The sequence below is a fragment of the Propithecus coquereli genome, unplaced genomic scaffold (genome assembly GCF_000956105.1).
Source record: "Propithecus coquereli isolate 6110/MARCELLA unplaced genomic scaffold, Pcoq_1.0 Scaffold50, whole genome shotgun sequence".
Taxonomy (NCBI): domain Eukaryota; kingdom Metazoa; phylum Chordata; class Mammalia; order Primates; family Indriidae; genus Propithecus; species Propithecus coquereli.
The window spans coordinates 5,490,698-5,505,657 of record NW_012150841.1 but is presented as its reverse complement, the minus strand read 5'-3'; the positions used below and the strand labels follow the sequence as shown (position 1 = coordinate 5,505,657).

The 14,960-nt window shown below is 36.8% G+C and overlaps 1 protein-coding gene across 1 annotated transcript in view; it reads left to right on the top strand.

Annotated features, from left to right (window-relative positions):
* The window catches only part of KLHL15 (kelch-like family member 15), a 40,907-nt gene extending 26,624 nt beyond the window's left edge, over positions 1-14,283 (top strand). Inside the window, exon 3 of the mRNA XM_012656324.1 lies at positions 13,095-14,283. Within this exon, the coding sequence (XP_012511778.1) occupies positions 13,095-14,204 (1,110 nt within the window). The 3' untranslated portion in view covers positions 14,205-14,283. The remainder of the gene's footprint in view (positions 1-13,094) is intronic.
* The last annotated feature ends 677 nt before the right edge of the window (positions 14,284-14,960 follow it).

Sequence of the window (14,960 nt, the reverse complement as noted above, 5' to 3'; positions counted from 1 at the left end):
TTTTTTTTTTTTAAGAGATGGGGTCTCGCTCTGTCACCCGGGCTAGAGTGCAGTGGCATGATCATAGCTCACTGCAACCTCCAACTCCCGTGCTCAAGTGATCCTTCTGCCTCAGCCTCCCGAGTAGCTGGGACTACAGGTGTGGGCCAACACACCCAGCTGATTTTTAAATACTTTGTAGAGATGGGGTCTCACTGTGTTGCCCAGGCTAGTCTTGAACTCCTGGGCTCAAGTGATCCTCCTGCCTCAGCCTCCCAAAGTGCGGGGATTATAGGTGTGAACCACTACATTCAGCCTCACTTTCAATTTTCTTTTTCTTTATTTCTTTTTTTTTTTTTTTTTGAGAAAGACCAGACCAATGATTGTCTCAGTGTATCCTACATTCTGGATTTATCTAATGATTTCCTTGTGTTGGTGTTAACTTAGTTCCTCTATTCCCTTTATTTCCTGTTAACACAACATTTTAGCATCATGTTTTTCAGGAACAATTATAGGAAAAATGTTGTAATGCCAGAGAAAAACCTGGGACAACACTTAGCAACTGTGATCAAATTTAAAATTCTTTTTTGTTCTTTTTTGTATTATGAGGCTAAGTAGCCCAATTTGATGTCTAAAATCATGAAGAATTTTATTCACACTCTTCTGTGTTAGGTTTCTTTTAGATTCATAAAATCTCCCCTGCCCCCTTTTTGATTTAGAACACTTCCATTCAATTGATTGGGATTAAAAGTAGCTAATGTGTCGAAATTGAAAGATTATTCCTTCTTACAAAAATTGGTGGCCTTTTTGTCACTACAAGGGATCCGTTCGTCTCCTATGGCGAATGTATCTTGCTCTTGGTCTATAATCCTTTCTTCCATAAACCTCATTTTCGTGCTTAAAAAAATTGGTATATATCTATGATTCTAGAACTGCGCTGTTCAATATGGTCACCACTTGTGGCTATTGAACACTTGAAATGTGGCTAGTCTGAATTGAGATTTCAAAGACTGAGATGACAAAAATGAATGTAAATTACCTCAATAATTTTTATATTGACTACATGTTGAAATGGTATTTTGGAAGGCAACTATGCTCACCACTATACCACCAACGCCAATGAAATGGTATTTTGGATATATTGAATTAAATAAAACATTATTAAAATCAATTTCACCTTTTACTTTTTAAAATGTGGCTACTGGAAAATGTAAAATTACATCTCTGGCTGTGTGTGCATTGTGTGTGTGTGTGTGTGTGGCTCAGATTGTATTTCTATTGCACAGCGCTGCTCTAGAAGTTGAGGAAGTGAGTTTTTCACTAGAAACCCTCTGAATATGCATACAGTAAACAGCCTTTCTCACATATTTAACCCCTCTCCCAGATTCCTAGCCTTTAGAAACATTATGTACAGTTAGCGTTAAATGAACTTACCTACCTAATGATTCTGTAGAGTGGCTGATGAAGATAACTGTTGGTTGGGTGTAGCCTCTTTTTGTCAGGATCTTTTCCCTGGCCTCAGGAAAATAAAAAGTACCTGTACAAAGCTTGGAGAAGGAACCCATAGAGATTTTAATTCTTCCTTTGGTAGTAACAATCATATCTGTGTGGTGGCTTCATAGTACGGGGAAGGGGGCATTCTGTCTCTACCCAAGGAAGAGCCCCCATTGATTCCAGGGATCTGAGTCATGCTCTATACTGTGCTGAAATCTTCGGGTTTATTCTTTTCTTCTCAGCTGAAGATAGACTGTATTAGCTTTTGTACTGAATACTCTGTAGGACCATCACCAAAGAGGCCAAGGCTTCTGAATTTCTTCATTGAGTTCCTTAGAAGCAATGATACTGTTTATCTGAACACTGTATATATGTCAGCTCATGCAGTAAGTGCCCCACATAGGTAGTGTCTACATGTTATCCCCATTTCATAGATAAGAAAAAACTCAGGAAGGTTAGGAATTGTATCTAGAACAAGTGGCACTGTCTAGACTAGAACCCAGGTCTGCTTGCTTCCCAGTCCAGGGACTTCCTATTACAGCCGCTAGAGTAGGGAGAGGACCTTAAGGTGCAGAAAGCATGCTGTTAACCTGTGGCACAGCCTGGGTCATTTAGAAGTTGTTACAGAGTTGTGAAAATTCTAATGTGTTTGCATGAACAAAACATAGCCTGGGAAATTTCACAGCACTGAAAAAATATAAAATGGGAGAACTTAGGGATGTAAAAGCACAATTCTGGGGTTTTTCACTGTATAATCAAATCTGAGGTTTTAAAGCTCTGTCTTTGTGACATAGTTATTTAAGAGTTCTTATGATTCGTTTGATTTATAGTGGATTCCCAATTTTAAAACTAGACTACAATTTCAGTTTTTACTTACGCAAATGTCTGTGGCATGTATTTTTTTTACTAACTCTGATGGTCTTTGCGTCTGTTAAGAGATAAGGCCTGACATTTGTCATTCTGAATTCCAGTGATGTGAAGATTTACATAGTTTAAACTATGTTTTCTTTGATCTTTCGATTTTTAAAAAACAATTACTGCTTTATTGAAAGCATTTTATGAAGTAAATGTATTATTTGGCAAAATGCATATTATACTTTTTTGCACGTTAAAAGATCTTTTTAGCAAAATTGTTAAATTCATTAAAATAGCCATATGTTGATTCTTTAGTACGACAACATTTTAATATTTTTGAACCCAGGGCATCTTCAGTATCATAGATATGCATAAGGTAAGACTCAGTATACTAATGATCCCCTTAGAAATTGTATTAATACGTACAGTATCTTCAAAATCATAATAAAATCAGTTTTTCTTTTTCATATTATGATTATTATTATTTTTTTTTTTTGAGACGGAGTCTCGCTCTTTTGCCGGGCTAGAGTGCCATCGTGTCAGCCCAGCTCACAGCAACCTCAAACTCCTGGGCTCAAGCTATTCTCTTGCCTCAGCCTCCCAAGTACCTGGGACTACAGGTGCTCACCACCACGCCCGGCTAAGTTTTTTTATTAAGTTTTTTTATTTTTAGTAGAGACAGGGTCTCGCTCTTCCTCAGGCTGGTCTTGAACGCCTGAGCTCAAGCGATCCTCTTGTTCTGGCCTCCCAGAGTACTAGGATTACAGGCGTGAGCCACCGCGTCTGGCCTAAAATCAGTTTTTCGGAAGAAAAGAAAAAAATCTATTTTAAATCCTATAAAGATAAAACATTATTTTAGCTTTGTATTTAGGATTTTGAAACTGATATTTCATTGGCTATTGATTAAGGAAGCAAATTATATAGATATATTCTGCTTTAAGCTCATCATGCTTATTCCTAATATTATTTTATGATATAAATTAACTCATGATAGACTCCTGTGCTATTTTCCTGATCTATTAAATGTAATTCACTATATCCCCCTGAAATTGGATTTATATAACTTACAGAGCAAAGCTAATGTTTTAATGAGAAAAAGCCACAATATGTAGTCTTTGTCTCTATCAAATTTATAATAGAATGTTAATTCTCTTTCACTGAGAATATATTGGACTTAACAAATCATGTCTGCGTTTTATAAAAGTTTATTATAAAAATATTTACAACTTGAAGATAATTTTGATAGATGAAAAAGATAACTTCATTATTAGTCAAAATCCAATGATCAGAGTAAAAGTTAATGCTTCAGAAAAGCTTTTTTTATTTTTTTAAAGTCTTTTACTTAAGGAACAGAATTTGTGGCTTCATAAGCTACATTTTAAAGTGGAAATAAAGTGTCCTGGACTCACCTCAAAACTGATAGAATTTGAAGATGACAAATTAAGTATCCAAGGTATATCTTACTTAGAATGTAGTGGCTCTCAGACCTGGTCTTCACAAAACACCAATAATCTTCCATGTGTTTTCTCTATTAGCATAGTTAATCTATATAGTATTAATAATGGCCTATAAAGATATAGGCCACATAAAGATATTTATTGTTCTTCATATAATCTCATGCTTGGATGGGTGGTGTTCTGGTTAATTGAGGCACAACCCATGTGGTAATGAAATTGTCTGGGCAAGGCCACATGTATATAAAGTGTAGGTGCTGTTTGCCCTCCCAGAATTCCTTCACTTAGGCACTGGAACATATTTTGCCTAATCTAGCACTTGACCATTGCACAGTTTCTGTCCAGCAACCAAACCATTAACTGCAGTGTTATCACAGTTTAGCAAAATGCTCTTGAAAAAAACGGTTTATTTACATCTAACGATTGCAGGTAGAGCCAGATTAGTCTAGAGGAATGAGTGGAAATTTCCCTCTAACCCTCACAGTTTTAGAAGTACGTGAGAAGCATAAACAGTGCTGTATTTGAAAGTAAAAATATTTTTAAAAGATAGTAACCTGTATTTCAAATGTGAAATTTGATTAGAATTTCTAATAAGCTTGAGTTGTTTTTGAAAAAGTTGAAAATCCTCTTCAGAAATTAAATAGTACTTATGCAGCTAGAACTTGAAATTGCTTAAATTAACAATCAGCTCACTTGCCCCTTGGAGTGAAAGCACAGAGATGAGCAGGATTTCTGTTGGAAACGAGGTCACTGGGTTAAGTGTACTTTCCCAGTTAACTTAATGTCTATTTCTACATCAGTCTCCTTTTTGCCAACCCCTCCTCCCCAACCCTGTGGACTTGGATGATTATAATTAACACATGTGCAGTTCTTTAAAAATCACCCAAGGTGTTTTTCTCCTGAAGTCTTTTCTCCTCTGCCTTTTATATATAGATGTAGAGTGCTCTTATTTTATACCTTTCACTTGCATCCCTTCCAGGTTCACAGGTTCCTGAAGAGTGCCTGTAATCTGGGTGTTGACTGCTGTTAGAGACCTGGGAAAGATAGTATCTTAGGGAGTATATTAAGCAGACAGGAACCTATTGAAAACTGGAGTTAAAAAATTCAGTCTTACTTGCTGATTTTCCTTTTAAATAAAAGATGAAAACAAAAGCGTAGGAGAATTGTAAATTAAAAAGGAAAACATGGAATGGGGGCAGCTTTGCTGACATGTAAAAGGAGAAAACCTTTTTAATGAATTGGGGAGAAAGGAAACCAAATAATAAGCAGGAATCAAAAAGGATCAGAGACGTCTGGAAGTGACTGGAGAAAAGGTTAGGAGCAGGAAAGGAATAAGGGGGAGTATTAAGATTTTAGGCTTTAAAATTTTAATTTTGAAATTTATTTTTTATTCAGAAAATGCCACATGTGTCATAGGTAAGCATTGCTCATTCAAAAGTTAGTTTTAGGATTAAACCTATTTGGCTTTCCTGTTCTACTACATTTATAAATAAAATATTTACATAGTTGAGAATATTTCTATAAATAGTAAAAAAAAATCCCTCATAAGTTGTGAATTCTAGAACTTAGTTGTACTATCTAAATAAGAGTGTAACAGATAGCAAAAAGATGGTCTTAAGTCTTTTTAAAAAATACATATTGTCTACCTGTTAGGCTTGTGCACTGTTAGTTTCTAATAGTACCCTATTACTATTGCACTGAAATTGGAAGGAAATTATACTTTCTAAGCACATTTATCCTTGAATTAAATATTTTTAATTCTACAGAAGAGTTTAAGGGATAGAAAACTTTACCAGATTGTGCTGAAACTCTTAGAATCTTATCCTGAGGGGGCCTGTCCCTCACCCCCATTTACCCTCCTCACTTTACTTCTGAAGTTCAGTTCAATGCTTTAGACAGAGGAGAGGATGGATAAATTCTTATTAAAATTTGTCTTTACCATTTGGTATCTGACTGTACTTATAGTATTACTGAAAGGATTTGTGCCATATTCCTGGTCATTAACTCAATTTTCAGGACAAAGGGATTAATTAATGGCATTTTGCACCCAGCTTTTTTGTGATGATTTTGTTTCACATAAATCGATATAAACTTTAGTTCTGAGCATTACTTTATAAATAAGGACTTCTCAAACCAGGGTAGATAGTTTTGCAATACAACATAAAAAGATTGCTCCACATTTTACTAAGAATCAAAATTAACTCAAATGTAGCTGTGGTTCCCAAAGATATGGTTTGCTTTAGCATTAAAGCCCCGTGATAGTAACTGCCTTGTTTCTGGATATGTCTCTTGAGAAGATTGCATCATGGTCAAGAAGGGAAGATAACACTGAGACTCATGACTGAGTCTTCCACATGATACCTCCTATACTCATCATTCTGAGAATTAGTTTAGCAGTTTTTGGTTGTAGGAAGGCCAGAGAGGTATCTGTTCATGCAGCTAACCTGTTTTGTAAAGGGGGAAATATCTAAATTAGAGGCTTGTCCAAGGTCACACAGTGACTTGGGGACAATGTCAAGCCTAAAACCTGGGATCTTGAGTACAGGGATTGCTCCTTCTCTATCCCCCCACTGATAGACCAACTAATAAAGGGCATTTTGTTTCTTTGGCTTAGTATAAGTATATTGGATATTTAAAAATTATTTCAAAAAGTGAAACAGCTGATAATAAGTTGGCTGGCTAAAAGCCTAAGATAATTTTAGACTGTAGCCAATTTGAACAGGTTTTTTAAATTCTCATTTTTAATCAAATACAGGTAGCAAGCTCTGTGGAAATGCCTATTTTAATTATATTGCAAGTTCCATTTTAATTCTATCAAAATTAAGGGTGGTCTCTACAAACTACTTTTAAAACGTAAGAATTTAATAAATGGATTATGTAACATTTTGACAGTGAATCGGGAAACACAGAATTTTTGTCCAGCAGTAATGACTAGCTATTATTTCTTCAACTTAATATATATTTACAGGAACCACATTCAAAATTAATCATTTCTCACATTTTCTCCTTTGCTAACTATATGCATATGTGTACACACATAATTACATTAAACTAAAAGAAGTTTAGAGGAGGAAATGACCAGTTTAAATTTTCAGACTACTGTTTTTAAGAGGTAATACATACTTTCTGGCATTTTATATTCAGAATAAGACAAAATGCTTTTCATAATACAATTCTTTAAAGTATCAAAGCAAGAAAAGTGATGATGAATATATTCTTTCCAAGTTTTAAAACAAGACAGCCTTTTAATCCTATGAAAGGAGAAGGAGAGGAAGGAACATAGAGTTGAAGTGGCTCTTATAAACTCTTTGGAACCCAGATTTCAAAGCACAATTGAATGAATGAGGAGAGGACAAAGTGACTGGAAGATTGGGTTTAAAACAAAAGGCTAGAAAGTGACTCTAAGAGCAGTTAAGCTGGGCCAGTTTGATGGGATCTTCCACCTAGGGTTGGAAGGTAGAAGGAAGGGTATTATAGGCCATCTGGCCTAGTCCTTCATAGGATGCCAGAATCCCTCTCCAGTCCTCTGATAGGTGGTCACACCTGGACTACCTCCAATGACAGGATGCTCACTGACTCTGGAGGCTGATGGTCCCCAACTTGGGAGAAATATGTACTCATAATTCTTCTACTGACTATAAAAGAAAGACATGATCCCCATAAAAAATCTGCGTATTGACCCATATAGAATCGAAGAAGGGCAAGTCCCCCAAGAGCTCACTGGTAACCATATTGTTGCATGCGTATACAGGCATTTTTTTCCCCTACAGATACTGCTGACTATGTAAAGCAGTCCATTTTTGTTTTTTGAGAAGATTACATGTACTGTTCATTTTTTCTCATTTAACATTTTGAACATCTGCGTTAGTGCATATGGATTACCCTCATTCTCTTTAATGGCTGCATGTGGTATATAGCAGAGTTTATCCAACCAATGTATTATTGATAATTGGAGTTGTTCCCAGTTTTTGTGCTCTTACAAATAATAATGCAATGAACATCCATTATCTTGGCAGTTTTAATTACAGAGCTTTTTCTTATATTGGCCTAAAATCTTCCTCCTAACTTCCACTTCTTGGTCCTGAAAACAGTTGCCATCTTTCTCCTGAGTCTTCTCCTGGGTGGAAACATTCCTCATCTGTTTGACCATTCTTCCTTTGGATCCCTTCATTGTCTTCCAGATGTGGTCCACTTCGTCAATGCCTACTTTATAGTATAGTGATATAACTGAACAATGTCTTTGTTGTGGTTTTACCTGAATGGAGAGGGTGGGATTGTCTGTTCTTTTAATTCAGCCCACGATTTTATTAGCTTCTAAGGCTACCACATCACATTGTTAGTTCATATTGAGGATAGAGTCAGTTAAAGCTTTACATTTGGAATCGTGGGGCACCTGATAAAAACTGTGGACGTCCTACCCCCGAAATGCATTAACACACAATTATTGCTGCAATTTCAGGTGGTTCATGGGTCTCCTATGTTTCTCCTTTCTTTATGATTATACTTTGTTGATTACTTTGCTAAAGTCATAGGTTCTCTCGTTCTCTACCAGTGAGTGGTGTTACATCGTCAAAAATTAAATGGGAAACAAGGTCAGTCTTGGCATTACCTGGTGAGTTCGTGCTGCCTCCTAGTGTGTGGTGCTTTCTTATTTTCAAGTGCTAACCATTTTTTAACAATCCAGGATCCATCTCAGGCTAACCAGTCTGTAGTTCGGGAATCTGTCTGGCTTCTAGTCCTCTCCCATTCATCACGATTCCACACAGATTGCAGAAAGCAATTAAGCAGCCTTATCTGCGAAGCCTCTCAGAATCCCAGGACGTGATTTTTGAGATTGAGTGACTTGAACTCAGTGAGAATAGTTGGTTTTTCTTTTCACTCAACCATCTTGGATTTAAGTTTCTTCTTAGTAACTGTTTTTGTTTTGGGGGTTTTGGTTTTTTTTTTTTTTTTTTGAGACAGAGTCATGCTGTGTCACCTGGGCTAGCATGCAGTGGTATCATCATAGCTCACTGTGACCTCAAACTCCTGGGCTCAAGTGATCCTCCTGCCTCAGCCTCCTGAGTAGCCGGGACTACAAGAGCGCACCACCACGCCTGGCTAATTTTTTCCTATTTTTTTAGTAGAGACTGGGTCTTGCTCTTGCTCAGGCTGGTCTCTCAACTGAGCTCAAGCGATCGTCCTGCCCTCGGCCTCCCAGAGTGCTAGGATTACAGGTGTGAGCCACCGCACCTGGCCTGTTTCTTCTTAGTAACTGTATTTGATCTTCAGGTTGGAAAGAATAAGACATTCTTAGGTAAGAAGGGAAATAAAATAGGAGTAAGGCTGTTTCTCTTTGTCATTTGTTAATATTACATAAACCACCCCGGGGCAGGGAGCCTCACTTTTCCCTCCTTTTACTTTAACCTCTAAAATGCTGTTTATTCCATATCTGGTACTTGGTAAAGTTAGAGTTCATCACGAGGATTTAGCCTTATTCACTATATTCTTATAGCTCCGTTTCACTCTTTATAATACTTGTTTTATATGCCCATTTTTTTTTTTACCATCTGTTGTAAGTGGTTTCTTAACATCTGAATTCCAGAAAGCTCTCTGTGCAGCACATCAGATTTTTTAGATACTTTCCCCTCTTCTTCCCCTCATCAGTATATTTTGTAATTATGCAGTCAGCATTATGCTTTTGAGAGCTTCCAAGCCTTCTTGAGCTTCCTTACACAATTTCTGATCTTGGAATTGATCCTAATTTTCCTTTGAAAAACTTGAAATCTGCCTATCCAATATGTGCAGCATTCTCGTTCCTTTGTTTCTTGATCTCCAAACATGGCTGCTTTCTCTAAAGCTTTCTCCTACTTTCATATTACCAATCATGTTTTACTAGTGAGGATTAGGTCCAAAGTAACAATTTCTCTCATTTCTCCTCTACTTTCTGAAAGCCTAAATTTTTACACAGACCAAAAGCATGTCATCAGATGCATTTATTTAAGCTGAGTGACAGACACTTTCACAGCTGTCTCCTGGTCAGTAATAATAGCTAATAAAAGCTAATATTTTTTGCACACTGCCAGATCACAGGCACTATACTAAATCCCTTTGATGGAGCTGATCTCATTTTTCTCCTATGATAGAGTTAGGAGGCATGGGTGCTATTGTTATCCCAATAATACAGTTGAGGAAACAGGCTTAAGGATGTTTGAGTTACGTGTCCATGATTGCACAGCTTGTAAGTGCCAAAGTCAGAAATTTCCTAAATTGGATTCTTAATCACCAGACATGGTGCTTAATTACTACGCTGGACAAGATTCATTACTTGAAAACCTGTGTAGCTCTCAGACCACTGGCTGTGCACAGTAGGCACTTAAATATTTAATTTGAAGTTTATGATTCTTGTTGATTTCCAGGGTATTGCCTTTTAGCTCCTACAAGTCAATAAGAAAAAGATAAGACAAATGAAGAAGAAATGAATGGAAAATCAAAATGGGAAAAGATGCTCGTTCTTTCTTTTTTAAATCAAAATTTAAAAATTTTTTACAAAGAGGGTCTCACTCAGGCTGGTCTCAAACTCCTGAGCTCAAGCGATCTTCCTGCCTCAGCCTCCCAGAGTGCTAGGATTACAGGCATGAGCCACTGCGCCTGGCTTAGATGCTCATTTTTAATGAAATATATTTTTGATGGCTTTAGGAGACCTATTTTTTGAATGGCAAGAACTGTATTTCTGTTTATAAATATGATACATGAAAAACAAAGAATGCAAAAATGTTTGTGAAATTACAGAGAGAATTACTATTAACACAAGCAAGCATACACACAATTTTTTAAATTAGGATAATACTAGAGTACTACTGCAGTTTAGAAACTGAATATATTGTGAACATCATTCCACGTTAATGAACACTCGATGTTATCCTTAGTGTCCATATAGTATCCCATTGTTTCTCATAAGAGATTGAAACTCAGTTTGTTTCCTTGGTTCTTCACCTTTAACTTTCTATGTGTGAAGTGAAAGTAGTGAAGGTTAAGACCTCAGGTCCTTCTCATATTTTCCTTTATTATATTATTATTTGTTTTATTGAAATTACTTGTTTACTATTAAGTATTAGTCATTATTTGCTGTGATTTCTTCCACAGTTGTTATTTTGCTAGGAAGAATAGGACTGGATGTTCAGTCATTGTGATCCATATGATTGATTCTGTTTAATAAGAACAATTATAGGCTGGGCGTGGTGACTCATACTTGTAATCCTAGCACTTTGGGAGGCCAAGGCAGGAGGATCGCTTGAAGCCAGGAGTTTAAGACCAGCTGGGCAACATAGCAAGACCCTGTCTCTACAAAAAAAAAGAAAAACTAGCCAGGTGTGGTGGCACATGCCTGTAGAGGCTGACGCAGGAGGAGTGCTTGAGCCCAGGAGTTTGAGGATGATGCCACTGCACTCTACACAGGGCAACAGAGCAAGACCCTATCTCCTAAAAAAAAAAAAATACTATCTTTTATTTGAGAGAAGAGTGGTCATTAGGATCATTCATTGAACATGTTATGTGTTTTAATAAATGAGTATGTCCATTTAAAGATTTCTCTAAAGAATAATGGAAGCTATGTTATAACATATTGGAAATCGCATGAACTTTCGAGTAAAATTGTCCATTTTCAAGGTTTAGATCCTAGCTCTACCATTTTTAGTTAATGTAAACAATTTGGGCAAGTCACTTAACATTCTGAGCTTCAGTTTTCTTTATCAGGGAAACACGGATGATTATTGTGCTCTCACAGGAGGAATAATTTAACATGAGATGAACATGTACAACACCCAGTGCAGTACCAATGTTAGTTTTCTCTCTTATGTAGTTAGACGAGGGGTTCTCAACCTTTTTTGTGCCGTCTTCCCCTTTGCTAGTTGGGTGAAGCCCATGGAAGGACTGCTTCTCAAAATAATGATTTTTAAATCATAAAATAAAATGCCTGGGATTACAAAGGAAACCAGTTACATTGAAATATAGTTATCCAACTACTTACCGAAAATAAATTCTGTGGTGCTGTTTCAGATACTTTTTTGGACTAAGGTGAGGAATAAATGAATGAATGGATTAAAGAAAGAAATAAGAAAGAGGGAAGGAAAAAGAGGAGAAGGAAGGAGAGAAAGCTCATAAATACATATGCCTGGTTTTGACTCCCTCCCAAGCTGTCATCACATATTTCCAACAGGCTCCTAGACATTTCCTCCTCAGCATCCTGCCAGCAACTCATCCCTTACTGATATCACCACTCCTTCTATCAAGTCTAAATCCTTAAGTCACATTTGAGTCTTCACTTTTTCACCCTATCCCTACTTCATATCAGTCATGATGTCTGTAGATTTTATCTCTAGAATATCTAATTTCTACTATACAAACTTAAGACTCTCTTATCTCATTCTTGCCCTGTTCTGATACAGGAGTCTTCTGCTTGGTCTCCAACTTCCTACCTCTTTCACAAAGTATGCCTTGGGTGTTTTCAGCCAGTTTGATATGTTCTATATCTAAAGTTCTAAAGCACTCACAGATGTGCTGTTCAGCTTCATACCTAATTGTCAGCTGACTGACTGACTTATTGCTAAATTTGTATTTGTTTTCAGTTTCTCAGATATGTTCTAAGTTCTTTAAGGCAATGGACCACATCTTAAACTTATTTTTGTATCTCCTTAGAGTGCTTAGCACAATACTTAAAATACTTCATAAGATCTTGGTAATCATCATAATTAGGTAGTTATAGCTCCAAAAGCAAAAAGGAAAGAGTTTGACTTATTCTTGCCTACTGAATTATTACTGTAGGAGTTGATAATGTCAGACCAAGTCTTTACATCAAAAACCTACTAGAAATTTTACATGTATTTAAATTTTCACTACCTTACTAAATTAACTCAAATTATTCAGTCATCGTTGTTTTACCATGCTACTTGTGATTAAGAAAACTGTGGGCACTGTTTCCTCTACTGTGAAGCCCTGTATTTTTTCTTATAGCCCCCACCTGTAGCCCAGGGCCTGACATATAACAGGTATCTAATATATTTTGTTAGATGAATTTCCTTCTGCCTGCAAATTAACTTGTGCCTCAAAAATTGTTTCCTTTTAAAAGCTTGGGAATTTACATAGATTATTACAAACTGTAAAAACAAATACGATTTTTCAAAGTTTATAGAAAACAAAAGAAAGCAGGTGATCTTACCAGGAAAAGCAGTCTTAGTAAAGTGGGCTTAAAACGATCATATTAGTAGGCTTTGATATTTTGTCTGCCATTGATGCTTTTTCTTTTGGTTAATTTTTTTTTACTTGTATTCTTAGGTTAAGACATCAGAATTTTACAGATACTCTCGACAGCTGCGTTATGAAGTTGACCAAGCACTGAATTACTTTCAAAATATTTACCAACAGCCTTTGTTGGATATGAAATCAAGCCGCATTCGTTCTGCCAAACCCCAAACTACAGTATTCCGAGGAATGATTGGACATAGCATGGTTAACAGTAAAATACTTCTCTTGAAGAAACCAAGAGTCTGGTGGGAATTGGAGGGACCACAAGTTCCTCTACGGCCCGACTGCCTTGCTATAGTCAATAATTTTGTGTTCCTGTTAGGCGGGGAAGAATTAGGCCCAGATGGCGAATTCCATGCTTCTTCCAAAGTGTTCAGGTATGACCCAAGACATAACTCGTGGCTGCGGATGGCAGACATGTCCGTGCCACGTTCAGAGTTTGCAGTCGGTGTTATTGGGAAGTTTATTTACGCTGTAGCAGGCAGAACCAGAGATGAGACTTTCTATTCAACTGAGAGATACGACATCACCAATGATAAATGGGAATTTGTGGATCCTTACCCAGTTAACAAATATGGACATGAAGGGACAGTGCTCAATAACAAGTTGTTTATCACTGGTGGAATCACCTCATCTTCCACCTCCAAACAAGTGTGCGTCTTTGACCCCAGTAAAGAAGGGACCATAGAGCAGCGGACCAGGAGAACGCAAGTAGTTACCAACTGTTGGGAGAATAAGAGCAAGATGAATTACGCAAGATGCTTTCACAAGATGATTTCTTACAACGGCAAGCTTTATGTTTTTGGTGGTGTCTGTGTGATCTTGAGGGCCTCTTTTGAATCTCAGGGATGCCCTTCCACAGAAGTATACAACCCAGAGACTGATCAGTGGACTATCTTGGCATCCATGCCGATTGGTAGAAGTGGCCATGGTGTAACCGTGCTGGACAGACAAATAATGGTTCTTGGAGGCCTTTGTTATAACGGTCATTACAGCGATTCCATTCTCACTTTTGATCCGGATGAAAACAAATGGAAGGAAGATGAGTACCCTCGGATGCCCTGCAAGCTGGATGGTTTACAAGTATGCAACCTGCATTTTCCGGACTATGTACTAGATGAGGTCAGACGTTGCAACTAATGACATCATCATTCTCCCTTAAAAAAAAAAAAGGCAAACAAAGTGTTTGTGGTAAAGTAGTTAATTAAAAAACATAAAGAAAAACCTCACCAGTTTTACTATCAAAGCCATTGGTCAAATATCGTAAAAATTTTTCATTCTGTGCTAGCATCCTTTTTTTTTCTTTTCAGTGGCCTCAAATTCATGCAATAAGTTTAATTCTAAGTGCTAGCTCTTAGAACTACCAGAAGCAGTTTAATAGAATGCTTCACTTATCTGGGAAATTGATTTTCTGCTTTAAACATTTCTTCCTAATGTTAGCGTAGGAGTCATGCATCTTCTAAGAGAAGACCCGATAGTGTCACTGGATGTGATTTCAGTCCCTATCTCTATCTGAAACCTTTTTGAGCATTTAGTGTATTTCAGTCTGTTATACTTTTTGGTTTTATTATTTAAAAGTTTAAAACTCTTGACCTTTTTGCATGGCTTTTTGCTGAAAATGCAAAAATATAAATTTTCTACAAAATTAACTTTTTATATTCAAAACACTATTTCTAAGCTGCCTTCTCTTATCCGCATTGTGTTAGTGAAAGCATATCCATACTTGCTTACATCCTATAAATATATAAGGCACATCCCTTTTATGCGTGGTTAGGATTCTATATTTTTAAGCTAGTGCACTTGCACACACGGTTCGCCATACTTGTTGAATTTTAGATGTAGTGTCTTTTCGTGTACTAACATTTTTAGAAAGTTAAAATAACTGGAGTCCTCATT